The sequence below is a fragment of the Enhydra lutris genome, unplaced genomic scaffold (genome assembly GCF_002288905.1).
Source record: "Enhydra lutris kenyoni isolate GAN:26980312 unplaced genomic scaffold, ASM228890v2 scaffoldscaffold30, whole genome shotgun sequence".
In the NCBI taxonomy this organism is placed as follows: Eukaryota; Metazoa; Chordata; class Mammalia; order Carnivora; family Mustelidae; genus Enhydra; species Enhydra lutris.
The window spans coordinates 19,429,809-19,445,523 of NW_019154114.1; the positions used below are offsets into that span (position 1 = coordinate 19,429,809).

General features: G+C 59.4%; 1 protein-coding gene across 1 annotated transcript in view; it reads left to right on the forward strand.

Moving 5' to 3' along the window:
* The first annotated feature begins 8,709 nt into the window (after positions 1 to 8,709).
* The window catches only part of LOC111152765 (Gse1 coiled-coil protein), a 102,403-nt gene continuing 95,397 nt past the window's right edge, over positions 8,710 to 15,715 (forward strand). The window contains 1 exon segment of the mRNA XM_022511389.1: positions 8,710 to 9,408. Within this exon segment, the coding sequence (XP_022367097.1) occupies positions 9,372 to 9,408 (37 nt within the window). The 5' untranslated portion in view covers positions 8,710 to 9,371.

The following is a 15,715-nucleotide window of genomic DNA, read 5'->3' on the forward strand; positions in this document are numbered from 1 at the left end:
AAATTGAAACCACCATTGACCCAAGTGGGCAGAATAGCTCTTTGTCCTGCCTTTTCCCAACACATGCTACAGCTGTTCTAGTTAGTAATGAGGTGGCTCTAACCAGGCCCACAGCTTGGTTCTGTGAAGAGAGTAGAGGTGGGGCTAAATCATACTAGAGCGTAAATGACTGATAGCAGATACTTTTTTTTTTTTCCTCCCCCGAGCAGGTGTTCCTTAGGTTGGCAAGAAGGAGGTCTGTGGAGGAAAGGGGGAAACATGGAAAGGCCCAAGGCACCAGGGTCGCCCACATAACCCATGGGTCCATTCACCCCCTTGTTTCTGTACGAGCCCTTGATCACTGGACTCCTTCCCTTCTGATCCTGTTTCCTGAGTCACAAGCTTGTCCCCACTTTGGAACCATTGCTTCTAAGCAGCACCAGAGAATCAGAGGTAGCTAGAAGACCCCATTCAGCCCCTCGAATTTTTTATGTTGCCAAATTAGGGCCAAGAGAGGACCATTGTTTGTCCAAGGCTGACAGCAGAACTAAAAAGCTCAGGTTGCTCATTATACTGGCTGGACCCCTTAGGCTACATTGATGGCTGTCAGTTGGGGTAATTTTGTGCCTCTGTCCATCCCCCCTGGGAGAAACGTGTCCATTCTGGAGAGATTTTCACTGTCACAACTAGAGTGTGCTCCTGGCATCTGGTAGGTGGGGCCAGGTGTGCTGCCAAACATCCCAGAGGGCACACTGCCGCCCCCAGCCAAGAATTCTCCAGCCCCCTTAGTGTGGCGGAGGTGGGGAGCCCCATGCCACATCCATGCTTTGTGAGGGCTGCATAGACCTGAAGCGGTCAGACCCAGGGGTGCACGGGGAGAGCTGCGTGTTCTCCCCAGACGGGCAATTACGTCGCCCCCTGCCCTTCTTCCCCAGCAGGAGGTAGGGGGACGGCTGCTCACAGATGCTTCTCCGCCTTGAACAGGCGAGTGCCTGGTCCCCGGGTGCAGGCTCGGGTACAGAGAAGAAAGCCTTATTGTCTGGGGGCAGGCCGCCCATGGGCTGTCGTGGGGTCCCCAGAAGGTGCCCGTCGGGTTTCGCACCGACAGGATCCCTCTCCCGGAGACCTCCCTCGGTGACCAGGCCCGTGTTCACGACCAGAGCTGTCTTGGATTATGAATGGAGTGCTTCCAGAAGCGGCCAGCCTGTCGCAGTCGCATGAGGACAGGCGGGCGGGGGCGGAGGTGGTGGGGGGGGACCTTGTCAGGGATGAGCTGTGTGGCCCCAGCAGCCCCAGACATGGGCTCTGGCTGATTTCTCTGACATCCTCGCAGCCACAAGAAGGGTGGGCTTTGGCCCAGCCGCTGCATATGGCTCCTCAAGCCAAGATCTTAAAGAGTCCCCCAGTCCCGAGCTCCACCCGCAGGCCCGAGCTGGAGGTCCGACGCCCAGTTCCGGGGGCAGACCGCAGCGTGCGCGGTCCTTGCCCTTCTGGTTTTTTGTTTGTTTTGCTTTTCATTAAACAAATGGGTATCTGGGCTCCAGCCTCTTTACCGGGTCCTACCAGAGGCTGACGCAGGGGGTTCCTTAGAGCACAGTCTTTTAAAAACGAGGTCACTTTATATCTCTGGGCCTTAGTTTTCTCACCTGCAAAATGGAGGTAACGAGAGACTTATTTTTGCCGCGGGGGCGAAACACGGTCATGCCCTTAAAGCATGCGACTTCGCGCGAGGTATTGAGTAAATGTCTGGGCCGGGGGTGGGGGTGGGGGGCTGTCTCTTGGTCACGTGCTAAGCTAACAGGAGCTGCTGTGACGAAGGGTCCGGGCGTCCCCGGGTCTCCTCACACTGGCAGTGACATGTTGCAGCCCTCGAAGCGGGAGGCACACAGGAGATCATTCTCAAACACGTGCCCACGTTAACATACAGTCGTGGGAGGCCGCCTGCTCTTAACAACCGCGGGGGGACGGGGGGGTCTCCGCGCCGCCGCACCTCCCATCTGTGGGTTCAGGCTCATCCTGGGAGCGGGCGTCTGGTGGGCAGACGCAGAAGGGGAACCTGGAGGCTCCAGTGGGAGGCTCCGCGGGGCCGGGCCAGGCCTGGGACTGGTGGGTTATTCCCCCACCACGTTCAGTCCACCACCTCTGGGTCATCCAGTCCCTGCTCCTACGCGCGAGCCTGAGCAGTCTGGCCTGGGGTGTGAGCCCGGGGCGGGGAAGGGAAGCAGACTGGGTGGAAAGCCGGCCACCAGGGCTCCTGGTTGGTTATCGTTCCCCCAGGCCCCACGGGCCGCTGGGAAGCAGAAGGCCAGCTGAGCCCTTCTTCCTAGGTTCCTCTGGCAAGGCTGGTTGGCGGTCCCCCCCCCCCTTTCCAGGCATATGGCCACACCCGCTGATCTCTTACAGGCTAGCTGCCACCCAAACCCCAGGCGGGGAATGTGGGTTCCCAGGGAGGAGAGCACGGGGTGCGCAGGCCTCTCGAGAGCCTCCCCATCCCGGTGCAGTGTTGACTGCGGCCTCACGGAGGACGGGCGACTATGCACACGCTGCCCGCTGCCAGGGGCCCTGGACCCTTCATCCAGGCCCTTGCTGCAGACCTGTGGGAGACATGGACTCCGCTGGCCCGAGGTCCACGGTGTGCGGCCTCGGACAACACCCAGGGCCTCCCTGGGGTGACAGCACAGAGGGAGCATTTGTTCCTGCAGAAGCGACAGGACGTATTAGTTTCCCGTGGCTGCTGTAACAAATTATTACAAACTGGGTGGCTTGAAACATCAGATACCTTCCTTTCTCCCAGTTCTGGAGGCCAGAAAGGTCACCACGATCCCACGAAAGGCTCGAGGGGAGGATCCTCCCTGCCTCCTCCAGCTCCTGGGGGCTCCAGGTGCTCCTGGGGGCCGTGGTCCCATCTTCTGTCCGGTGTCTGCCTCTGTCCTCACATAGCCTCCTCCCTGTGTCTTCTCTGGTCTGCTCTTTTTATAAGGACACTTGTCGTCAGATTTAGGGCCCACTCTGATAATCCAGGATGACCTTATCTCAAGATCCTTAATGACATCTGCACAGACTCCTTTCCCAGATAAGGTCACCATCACCGCTTCTGGGTGGACATGCATTTCGGTGGGACCCATTCAAACCGCGACACTGCGGCAGGGGGAGGGGCCCCAGGAGACCCGCCTAGACACCCCCCATCCCCCAAGACAGGATGGCACAGTCTGGATGGGGGGCTTGCTGGAGCTGCTGGGTAGCAGGCAGGCAGAGGCGAGCACACAAAGCACGCAAAGATGGAAACTGACCTGGGTTTGCAAGTATCACCGCCAGGGCTGCCTGGACAGAGGTTCCCCTTTTCTCTTCTGACCTCTCAGACTTACTTGTTGTCTTGAGACTCGGAACCGGTCACCTAAGGGCAGGAGCTGGCCCGAGGGAGAAAGCACATGTCCGAGTCCTGCGTGCCCTTGGGCGAGTGACTTCACCTCTTCCGGCCTCAGGGTGCTCGGGTAGGAAATGGGTTCATCTCTGTAGGTCTGCAGGTCTGCCTCCCAGGGCGGAGGCAGGTTCCGGATAAGATAGCTCTCTGAGCCAAGCACGCCACCGGGAGGACTGGGTATGCTGAGCCCCGGTGGGTAGCCGTCCTGTCACACGGGAGTCGTTACACGTCTGTTTATGGAGTCCTTAACCCTGTGCCAGGCTCCAGGCTGGTTCCACACCCGCCTCTCGCTGGAATGCGGGAGCGATTTCATCCCATTTTCCTGGTGACGACACCAGGTCTCCAGATGGTGATGTCATGGCCTTGAGGGCCTGTGGTGGGTGGGGGCCCAGCTGAGACTTGAACTCTGGTAGGTCCAGCTCCAACCTGGACTCTGGAACAAGTTTGGGTTCGGATCTCAGCCCTGCCACTTCCCCGACTGTGTGTCCCTGGGTGAGGTCCTTGACCTCTCTGTGCCTCATCTAGAAAATGAAACTCCTCATGGTGACCTTGAACAGCATTGTCATGAGGATCCAGTCAGTTCCCTGTGAAAAGTGCTTAGAACAGCAGCTGGCACAGACTGAGCGTTCAGGGAACATCCGCTGGCGTGATTATCCCAAAGAGGGAAGTGGAGGGGCAGACCCAACGGGCCATTTCGGGCTAGCCACGCTCCCAGCATGGCCTCTGCCCCCTCTCCTCAGATCCCTGGGGGGCATGCCTTGGTGGCCTGGTGGCAGCTGGGCCTGGCCCGGGCGGCCAGCAGGGTGCAGTGGGCATGCAGAGCTGGCAGGCCCGGCTGCAAGTGTCCCCCCCGCCCCCGTCCCCCCTTCTCCGGCTGTGCTCTCCAGACCCCTGCTGCAGCCCGGGTCCTCAGCACGTGCAGGAAGGCTATTTTTACTGCGTTCAGCTGACGCTCTTGGCCGGCTGGGCTGTCTCTGTGCTTTGGCAACGGCAGCCCCGCTAGGGGGAGTCTCGGGCCCCTCCATTTTGAAGGAGCAGCGGGGGGGGGGGACCTCGTTGCTTCAGAGTGGGATTCTGGGGGGCTCCATGCAGGTTCCAGGGAGGCAGCCGGCCCCCAGCCTGCTTTCCCATTGAGAGACGACGAAGCGCTTTTCTTCTCTTTCCGCCCTGCCCAGGACATGGCCCAGAGCCGCCCTCTGACCCCGGGTCAGCTTGCAGTGTGGACAGGGCTCTTTCAGGGAGGTGGCAGTGGGGGGGGGTGCGGGAGGGGGGCGACTTTGCCCTGCGGTGGCCCCGACTGGAGGGGCACTGGAGGCTCAGCCTATCCCATTTCCTGCCTCTTTTCTAGAAATCCCTCCTCCCCCCTCCCCCCAGAGGTGATCTGACCGAGATGGGGGGAGGGTTATGGCCATGACCTGCGTCTGAGAGAGAAGAGGGGGTGGAGAGAGACATCCTGTCCTTGCACAGAATCCCACCGAAGTGACACTCCCAGGAGAGTGCTGCCCTTCTCACCTGGGCCAGGTGTGGCCAGGGCTGGCTGTCCCTCTCGCCACCCCCTCCTCCGCCCCCCCGGGCCAGCCAGGCCATCGCCACCCTCCGAGCTGGGATGGCTCCCCTGGGAATGAATGGCCACAGTGAGGCGTTCCAAAGACGCCAGCCAAGCCACAAGGGCCAGTGGGAAAGGGAAAATCCTTCCAGCTCCTCGCTCAGCCACATTATGGCAAACAACCGAGCCATTCAGTGGAGAGTCGGCCCACTAAGCAGGCTGCTTGGCACGGCGGGGGTGGCTTTCTATTTTTCAGCTGTTTTGGCTTCAGGTCAGGAGCCGTGGTGCAGCCGTGCTCTCACAGTGGGTCTCCTCCTTTCCTCCCTTCCAAACGTCCCTGTCACCAGGAAATGTCACCAACCTACTCCGAGCCGCCCAAACCCAGGCCCGAAGAAGGCTTGGGTTTCGCTTAGAACCTCGCTGCTCACCTTCTTCCCTGAGGGAGTGGCCAAAAGCCATTAGGGGTTGGCCGGAGCGTCTAGAGATAATTCAATGCAGGCATTCAAATGCTTATAGGGAGAGATGTTTGCCTCTGACTGGGGAGCAGGGAGGCCGGGGCTGGCCCTCCGGAGTGGGGCTTTCTACCCTCTTACTGCTCAGCCCCCCACCTGCCGGCTCGGCGGGGAGCTCTTGGCTTCTCCTTTCCGCCTTATATCGGTCCTGGTGGGCTGGGGAGTGGCTCTCTCCAGGGGGTCCTGCACCGAAGCCGGGCTTTTTGGAGCTCGAGGCCGGAGACCCTTTTGCCGTCCCCTGGAGCTGGGAGCATTCTCTACAGGTGGCTCTCAGAAGGCAAGCTCCTTGCTGGCATCATCTTCCCCATTTTAGCAGGGGAGGGGGGGCACCCAACAGATTGGGGGACCATCTCTCCCTCTGTACCCCCTGCCTGTGATTGGCCCGTAATTACAGGTTTATTGCCTGTATAGCTATTGTGTAATGACATGTTTGCAAATTAATTTTTATGGCTCCTGCCATTAGCATATACAGTAGAGGAAGGTTTAGTATTAATTACTACTGTTGTTCATGTAATCCTGGAGAATTAAAAACCAATAAAAGAATGACAACAGAAACTGATAGTTTAGGGTCTTTTAAAAATAGTTTAATTCCCCCCCCCAAGTAGGATCAGAGATCTTCAAAGCCTATGAGGGACCTGGAGGGGCGCGTAGGCGGCAGCTCCCACGCCCCCCCCCCGCGCGCCCTGTTACCCCCCACTCCCAGAGGGGCGCAGATTATCAAGCGTGCGGGTGATAAGTGGGTGATAAATGGGCGGGAGGCGAAAGCTGGGGTCCAAGTCGAGGCCAGGCCGAGCCGAGCCGGGGACGGGGGTGGGGGCGGGCAGGTGCTGGACCCTGACCCCGCCGCGCCGGGACCGTTGTCTCCCTCGCCACGCCGCCAGCGGCGGCGAGCGCAGGGGGAGGCGCGGGGAGCACCGAGCGCGCCGCCACGCAGCCCCGGAAACAAAGGGCCGCCGCCGCCAAGGGCCGGGCGCGACCTCCGGGGTCAGCCCTGGGCGGAGCGGCCAGATGCCGGCGGCGGGCGCCGGCGGCCCCGCGCGGCCCGTTTCCTCCAGGTCAGCGGCCCCGGCGCTGCCCCGGGTGACCGCGCGCGCCCGGCCGCCCACGGGGAGAGGCGCCGGGCGGGGCGCGGCCGGGGGACTAAAAGACGCGCCTCGCACCCAGCCGGCAGAGCAGGCGGCCGCCGGCGTGCGGCACCCACCCAGCCGTTGGTGGCGGCGGGGAGGAGCGCCACCTCGCTCCCGCGGCTCCGAGCGCTCCGCCCAGCCCATCTGAGTCTTCTGGCGGGGTGGGCGGCGCGGGGGTGGGGGCGCGCGTGAGTGGCCTAGAGGGGTCCGGAGGCACGCCTGGTGCCCCCACCTCCTCCAGTTTGCCCTCCGGAGCTCGCCTCTAGAGTATCGTATTCCGGGAGTTCAGTTGTCATCTGAAGCCCCGGCGTTTAGCAGGGACCCCGGGGCTGCCGCGGGGGACCCCTGATTTACGCAGGGGCTGGGGAGCGTGGCAGGAACTTAAGTTTAGCGAGCTCGCGGGGCCCCGCCCTGCTACCTGCGGGCTCAGGTCTGCTCCTCAAAGCAGGCTGGTTGTCTGTGGGGTCAAAAGGTGACCCCTTAGTGTCACCCGGCCGCGACTCCGGCTCGTTGGGCCACCGAGGGGCCCTTCAGAAGGAAAAAGGGCTTGAACATAAGCCGTCACGTCAAGAGGCGGCGTTGCAGCGCGCGCTCCAGAGTGTGTGGGGGCGTGGGGAGAGGGAGTCTGTCTCTTTAAAATCGCTGGGCTGGACAATGAGCGCACAGGATGTGGTTTGGCGGCAGGGTTTTTTCCCCTTCGATTTGGGGAATTATCACATGGGGCCTTCTTGAGCTGGTGTGAAAGAGAGGCGGCGTGGGGAGGAGAGATACAGACTCCACACTCACACTGGGTGCAGTTGATCGTTCTCTTAAACCAAATTAGCCAGGGCGCTCGTTACTATGGTGCAGCCGCGGCTTGCAGAATCCCAGTAATAGCATTTATTAGGTCTATTTGCCTGGAAGCATGCCTTCCCGGATCTGATAATGCACCGGTGCAGGGAGAGTGTGGAAGATGGTATCAAGCATTTGATTACACTTACAACACGGATTTTTAAGGGTGGGGTGCGGGGCGCGAGGAAGAGAAAGGAGAGAAAGGAGCTGCTCGCCTTTGGAGCTCCCCCCGGGCTGGGCGGCGTGTGCGTTTCCGCAGTCCCGCGTGGGTTCGCCAAAGGCTGGCCAGAGCCTCCCGGGACACGGTTTGGGGATTCTCCTCCTAGGCCCCGGCGGCGGGTGAACTCCGGCTCCCGCAGCTGTCAGCCGTGGGAGGGGAGGGCGGGCGGGCGGCCAGAGCGCGGAGTTGGGCAGCCGAGGGGGGCCCGGCGGCGTCCGCGGCCGCCCACTGTTTGCAAACGGCCCCGCTTTGGGGCAGAGCGGAGCGCCCCGCCGCCAGCAGCGGCACCCTGCCCGCGTTCGGAGAGGGGAGCCCGGCTGTCTTGCGCCCCGATCCCAGTCCGCACGGATCGGCTGCCCGGCTCGGCAGCCGCGCGGGGAGAAGCTCGCAAGTGAAACTATTATTATCGCTCTGCAAAGCATGCAGCTCTTGGAAGATGCCGCGTAGAGACGGAAGGAGCCTGCAGCCGCCCGCCGCTGCGCCCCTACCCTTTCGCTTTCATTAGGGGAGACAAATCTGCTGTCAGGCAGCCAGCTTTCCAATTTACCGATAATGATTCTTGCATGAAAATTGATCGAGGGGCTCTCCACCGCCGCGCGCTCTCGCCTCCCCGCTCTCCTCCTGCTCCTTCTGCCCGGGCGCCTGAGCCCCCGCGAGTTCTTTCTCTTCCTTCCCCCACCCCTGCTCTCTGAGTCAGTGGTGGGACGCCGGCCCGGGGAGATAACAAAAAAAAAAAAAAAAAAAAAAAAAAAAAGAGAGAGAGAAAAGAAAGAAAAAGGTGGGGGTTGTTGGTGGCGAGAGGGGGAGGGGAGCCGGCTCTCCGGCCTGCTTTCTCCTGCCGGAGACTTGTTTGCAATCGCTGCCTCTTATTTACGAGAAGAAATCTCCCCCTCGGTACTTCTTGGCTGTTTGGGTATTAATTTTCTCCTCTCCCCTCTCCCGCTCGCCCCCTCCTCCTCTCCCCCACCCCGCCCCTCCTCACCCAGTAGCTAAGGGGAAACGAAAACAAAGCCGATTTCTCCTTGGCAACAAGAGATACCCCCTCCCGCCGCCCCCCCTTCCTTTTTCCTTCTGGTTCTGAACGTGAAACCCTGTTGGAAACAGGTCCCTTGACCCTCGCCCTTGACATTCAAATGGCTGAATGGAGGAGAGATTGCTACTCGCACGTCTTGGGGCTCCTTTTTTTTCCCCCCCTCTCTCCCTCTCTGTCTCTCTCGCTCCTTTTTTTCTTTCAAATGAGTAATCCCTGAAGATCTCAACCCCCCAATTTCATCACCCTCACCTCCCCCCTTTATTTTTCTCGCGCTCCTCTCCGCGCTCCCGCCTGCTTCCCTCCGCTGTGCGCCCCCCTCCTTTTTTTATTTGCATCTCAAGTCCAAAAGGCAGAAAATACACACGCGGCGGCGGAGACACCGGGCAGCCGTGGAGGCTCCGGCCCGTCTTCGGTCGTCAGTCACCTCCTTGTGGATCTGCCCCGGGGCCGAGGTGGCCGACCCAACTGTCCGGGCGCTGGCCCAGGAGAGAGCCCTTCCATCATCTTAGGGAGGGGGGAAAAAAAAAAAAGAAAAGACATTTTTCTCCGTCGCTCTCGGAATCGCTCTTCTATTTTATTGTTTTGGACATTTTTGAGCGCCTTGGCTCGGACGGCTCTTTTTGTTTCATTGCTGGGTTTAAAAAAAATTTTTTTTCCCCTAAATCACCCCTCTCTGGCCACTATGGAATTCTAATTTGAATCATGTTTGGATTGAAGCCGCCTCTGTATTACTTACCAGGTAAGCGAGCGGTGCGCGCCTCCCCGGGTCCCGCGCGGCGCCGGCCCGTCCCGGCGCCCCCCCCCCGCCCCCATCCCCCAGACCCGCAGCCTGGGTCGGGGCGGCGGGTCGGCCGAGACCCCCACCCCCCACCTCGCGGGCGGGCGGGCGCGCGCGACCCGGCGGCTCCCGCTGCGGTCCAGCGGGCGGTGTGTGCGCGACGTGCGGCGGGGAGCGCCCACCCTGCCCGCCGCCCCCACCGCGCCGCCGCCGGGGGTTGCGCGTCTCGCTCCTTTTGTCTGCCCGGAGCCGGCTCCGCCGCGGCAGCGCGGCGAGCGTCCGGGGCACGCTGCCTTCCAAGGTGAATTAAGCCCCGGGTGTGAAGTTACTTTGCTGCACGCCGCCCCGATCGGTGGCTTGCGCCCCCCTCCCGCCCCCAGCCTGGGGCTTATTTTCCTCTGCCTCCAGCCAGTCCCCTGCGCCGTCTCCGGGCGAGCGTGGCGCGCCTGCCCACCGCCCCCCTTCCTGCCCGGGTTTCCCTGGAAGGTTTTGTTCCTGCCGAGGTCGGAGGAGGGGGCCGGGGGAAGCTCCGGAGGGTGGTTGTGGCGTGGCTTCCTGTTTCCTTAACCTTCCTGCGCGCTGACAGCCGCCTGCCGTGTAACTTTCTGTTTCGGGGCAAGTCGTGCTTGCAACCCAGAGTGGAGGGGCGGGGAGGGGGGGGGTGACAGCTGGAGGTTTGGGGAGCCCCTCTTGAGTTCACCTTGTTTGGACTTTGAAACCTGAAAAATAAGGACATGTCGGTTGAGGGGAGGCTGGGAAGCCAGGGGTTCCTGGCGAAGGAGGTAGGGACCTCGGTGATCCCTGGGGCCCTTCTAGCTGCCTCCTTGTCACCCCCTTCTAGTGTCCCTGGGGTGGGGAGTAACTGACTAGGCCTGCCCTCTGTGGGCCGAGGACCCGCCGGTCAGGAACACAGGGCAGCCTGCAACCGCTGCTTTTCTCCTCCCTTCTTTCCTCTGAGAGTTTGATCTGCCCTGGGAGTGAACACAGTTCCTGTGGAAGTTGGGGGGGGGGGGGGTCCATGGATCTGGGGGGGGGGGGGGGGGGGGGGCTGTAGGGGGGAGAGGGAGTTCCTGGGCTCACACTGGGGCTTCTAAAATTCTGCATAAGAGGCTGCCTGTGGAGGGTAATTTCTGCCCTGGTTTGCTGGGGGAAGGTGCAGGTGGCTGGGTGTTGGGTTTGGGTGTGTTTTTTTTGTGTTGTTTTTTTGTGTGTGTGTGTGTGTGTGTGTTTTTTACTGTACGTTCAGAAGAAGCTCCTGTCACTTTGGCTGAGGCTCCCACAGAAGCCCCACAGCCCATGGGAGGAACGTGGGTGCCACAAATGGCCTGGACGGGACCCAGCCCTGCTGGATCTGGCACTTGCCACGGTGAACCTGTACAAGGGGAGGAGGTGGTCCAAGAGGCCACTAGACTTAAAAAAAAAAAAAAAAGAAAAGTAGGAAAGACTAATGGGTTCTGGATGAAATCTGTAGTTTCTCCTTCTGAGTGTCTTTGTGGCTGTTTTAGGTCCCCAGCCCTTCCCAGGAACTGACAAGGTCTGCATTTAATGCTTGGTGTCTACACCGCTTTTGTAGAAGTGTGTTTTTCAGGGTCTGCTCTTGTATTCTTGGTCTCTTTGCCACGACCAGAAATGCAAATCCAGCGCTTCCCCTCCCTCCACACTGCCCTTGAAGGATCTGATCCAAATTAGAACCAGGAACCCCCAGTTTGCAAAAGGGTTGCGTTTTAGCACAGGGCTGCTGGGGGAGGGGTGGGGAGCCATCTCCCCCATAGGTAGCCGAGAGCTGGCGAGATGCATGGGAGCTCTTGGAATCCCAGCTGCTCTTCCTGTGGGCCTCCCCCTGCACCCGGAGCTGCAGGAAAGCAGGGAGAGTTCTTCCCTGTTTGGAGCTCCCCCCCCTCCCTCATAGACACTCAGTGCATGTTTGTGGCAAGAATGAATCTTCTTAAGTACAGGGCGTCTTAAAAGCACAGGTGTTTGTAATCTACACCCCACTTCACCTGCCATTGGGTGGCTGCTGGTACTTACTCTTCGTCAGGTGACCGGTTTTCTATTTACACTTGGAGCGTTCAGAAAGAAAAGGAGGAAGTGTCAGGCTGGGAAATTCAGAGCAATTAAGGAAAATCAGCTCTGGCTGGTGTTAAGCCCAGGGGCAGGAGGGGGTGCGGGGAAGGGCTGCCCGTCTGGCCCCCGGGGGAGGTCAGGGCACAAGTCATTTCTCAGCCTGTGGAGGGAGGTTTGTCACGCACTCGAGTTCTCTCTCTTGCTCTCTTCTAGTTTTCTCTTTTTTAACTCCCCCACTAGGGTTTTGTACTTCATGATTTTGCTGTGACAGTTTAGCGGCTTTGTGGGGGAGAACCGTGGCCCGGCGGCTTTGCTTCCCTGGGCTTCTATGAGCTCAGAGTAGGCAGTGGCCTAGTTCTCTTGACCACTGTCAGGCCCCTTTGGGAGTGCTTTGCAGGAGTCTCTCCCATCTCCAAGGTCTGTGCATGTGGCTGCCCATTTCACAGATGAGGAAAGGGGGGCTCAGAGGGGCTAGTGATTTGGCCAGAGCTGGGATGTGGAACCGGCTGCTGCCCGCCACCCTGCTCCAGGAAGGAGAGGCCTAGAGGCACCCCTTAGAGAAGAGGCACAGCCTTCCTGGCCTCTGGAGGCCTGACACCAATGCTCTGGAGCCTTGGGACCTGGTTCTGGCCCCACAGCTAGATCCCCAGGCTGCGTCTGTAAGTGCAGGGAGCCAGGGCCCAGAACCTGCCTGTCCAGCCCTCACCCCGAGGCAGTTCACAGTCCCAACTGCTGCTCCTCCTTGACAGGTGACAGGACTGAGGCCAAGCAGCAAAGGGTCCTGCTCCACCTCTTACAAGCTGGGACCTTGGGCGGGTGACTTGAGCTCTCTGGGCCTTGATTTTCCCATTTTTTTTTTTTTAAAGATTTTATTTATTTATTTGACAGACAGAGATTACAAGTAGGCAGAGAGGCAGGCAGAGAGAGAGGAGGAAGCAGGCTCCCCGCGGAGCAGAGAGCCCGATGCGGGGCTCGAGCCCAGGTTCCTGGGATCATGACCTGAGCCGAAGGCAGAGGCTTTAACCCACTGAGCCACCCAGGCGCCCCAGATTTTCCCATTTTTGAAGTGGGATCTGTAATGGTATCTCCTTCAGTATGGTATGAGGCAGGGGCTGTCGATCCCTGGCCCACCCCCTGTGTTTGTAAATAAAGTTTTATTGGCACATGGCCACACCTGCTCTGTGGTCTGTGGTAAGCTTTGGGGCTACAATAGCAGTGCTGACCATTTGTAACGAGGCAAATATTTCAGCTGTGTACTGTGTTTGCTACATCTGGTGTGAGGACAGGCCTACGAGGCTGCTACAAAGTTAACAATTAGCAAGCTATAGCTAGGATAAAAATGATTTTTTTCGAGTAAGCTCTGCACCCAACATAGGGCTTAAAGTCACGACCCCGAGATCAAGAGTCACATGCTCTACTGACTCAGCCAGCCAGCCCCCCTCACCCCGTGCACACACATTGTTATTAAGGTGGAATTATTTGCAGAAAATCACCGGGCTGCTTAGTAGTTGAACTAGAACTTGAACTCAGGTCTTTCGGCCAGACCCCCTGGACCCCATGACAATGTAGCTGGCTTCTGCATGCTCCTTCGCTGGCGGGGTGCAGGGGGAGGGCTGGTACCCAGCAGAGGGACGCTCCTCATGCCCAGAGGAGGAGGCGTGGGCATGTGGGATGGGAGCTGGGGACTGGTGGATGGGTGGGCTCTCTAATGCTTCTTGGAAGACTTCCTTTCCGTGTGCTCCTGCGCCCAGCTACCCTCTTTCCCGAGCTCGGCCAGCCTGCAAGCGCCAGGCCGGAGGGGACCGTGCGTTTACTTCGTGCCCAGCTCAGTGCCAGACCCTCCCAGCCATAATAGAACACCGAGGACGAGGCGGTGGCGGCCACTTCTTACGGGGCACCCGCTCCGTGCCCACTGTGGTGTACACCGAATCCCACTGGCCAGCGAAAGAAACTGAGGCACGGCAAGGCCGTGGTCACACAGGACGCCAGCGGCCCAGCCGGGCTCTGACCCCAGGCAGCGCGGCTCCGGAGTCCCAGCTTAATAAATATTTGTTGAAGGAGAGTGAGGGAGGGAGTTGGCCGTTGGTGTCGGCGGTGGCGCCCTGCCGGCCCCCTTATCTTGTTCCTGGAGTTCACGGAGGGAGGACCGGGCAGCTGTCAGCTCACCCCGCCCTGGCCCCATGCTGAACTCTGGGTGACCCCGGCTGCCCCTCAGGATTTACTGGCCACTGCTGGGAAGGACACTCCAAACTCCGGCGAAGAAACTGAGGTCCAGAGACGGCTGGGGCTTGGCCCCAAGCCACACAGCGTGCTGGCGGTTGCTGTCAGGCAGTCTGACATCTCCTTGCCCCTAGCTGCCACCACCACCCCCTTTCCAAGGTCAGCCTCCGACAGGCTTGCCAGAGACGTGGGCCTGTCCAGCTGCCTTGGGGGAGCTGAGGGTGCCCGGGCCGCCTGTGGCGGGCTGCCTGGATTTCTCTTTCTCCCCTCGCCTGCCGCCAGAAGCCCCCAGTGTGGGAGGCTGGGTGCGGGTCTCTGCCCAGGCCCACCTGGGTCGAGGGAGGGGGTTGGTGGGGAGGGCAGGCCCCCAGCTCCCCGTCCTCAGGTGCCCACTCAGATGCCGCCCAGGGAGGGGTGATGGAGCTCAGACCTGGCTTCTGGCTGGGTCCTAAGCAAAGCCGTGGCTTCGGGGCGGGCTCAGGAACCACCCAAGGCTTGCTCCGAGGGATCTGAGTCAGATAAAAGGACAGCATTGCTATTTCAGTGGCGATTGAGAAAGCTGCTTATTTACAGCTCCGAAACTCAGCGGGGACAGGCATTTCGGCTCCCATCTAGCACTTTCCAGGCAGCCACTAATTAATCTTCTGATACCCCTGAGAACTGGGGAGGGGCTGCCACATTTCCATCTGTCGGGCGGGGAAAGCCAGGGGCCCTTTTGTCCCAGCTGTGGTCCAGCCCTTCTCAGAGGGGCCTGGGTTGGTTCCCACCCCCCTGCTCAATTTGGTTCTCATTAAGTTTTTTTTTCTTGCCTAAATGTGTTGTTCTTACTCCATGGGTGGGAATCTGATAGAGCCCCACTGGAAACTCTCTTCTTATCTCTTGACTCTGAAAGTCAGGAAAAGTTTTCCTTTATGCTCTTGGAGCCAGTCATGATCATACCTGGATTCCTGCCCTAGACCAGGGCAAGAGGATTCTCTTCCTTCTGTTCAGGAGGAACCGAAGAAGGCTAGAGGCGCAGCTGGCCAGGGCCACCCAGCTCCCAGGGACAGTCAGCAGTGGGATGAAGCGTCTGGAGTTGGGTTTCTGTTCCCAGTCTAGTGCTCCCTGTTCCTTGTCCCTCTTCCCCCTGGATGTGGACGTGTGTGTGTGTGTGTGTCCCCGTGTCCCCGTGCTTCCTCCCTCCAGTGGCAAGTGCGGATGGGCCCTGCAGTCATCTGCTCTGCCTGGCATTTTGCAGCTGAGAAGACGAGCGGTCAGGAGCCTTTGTAGGACCTGCACACTTGTAACTGTCCTGAGACTTTCCGTTGAAAGTGGGTTGAGAGATGGGGCGTCTTCATTTGCAAGGGGACACCCTATGATAATCTACTTTGCAGAGGGGGGAATCAGGCTTTTGGAACCCCTAAAGTAGCCTTTCCCAAAGGGCAGTGGAACCCCTGTGTTTGGGGTTCTCAGCAAAGAGGTCTTCGGCCGTAATCGGAATTGTCTTTCCTTGGTGGTCTGGCTGCAGGATTAGCTGGAATTTCGCAGCCACTGGGTGGGGGGCGAGGGGGAGTGCATTAGAAGGGAAGAGGGAATATGGGGGTGAGGGAATAAAAATAGATGGCGTGCTTTTTTGTGTGTTTTTAAGAGCTCCATATAGATTTAAAGTCCTTTTGTTAATTTAGGAACATAAAACCGTGTGATGTATAGCTTGGTTTGCTCGTAAAATTACTAAGTGTGGCATATTTAGAGCTGTGAAGGCTTGGGGTAAAAGGGAAAAAAAATCAGTGAGACTTTTTTTTACAAGTCTTTAGGGGAAAATGCGTTTTTCCGGCTTTTTTCCCACTGATGCCAGGCCCTCCGCAGTTCTCACTTGGGGTTGGTGGTTACCCTTCAGCCCAGATCTCAGGCATGCTGGAAGCAGAGGGGCACTGGGGGGTGGGGGGCTGGGTTTGCTTGAAGACAGGCCCACGTCTCGCCCCCAGAGCCAGAGCCTACCCCGTAC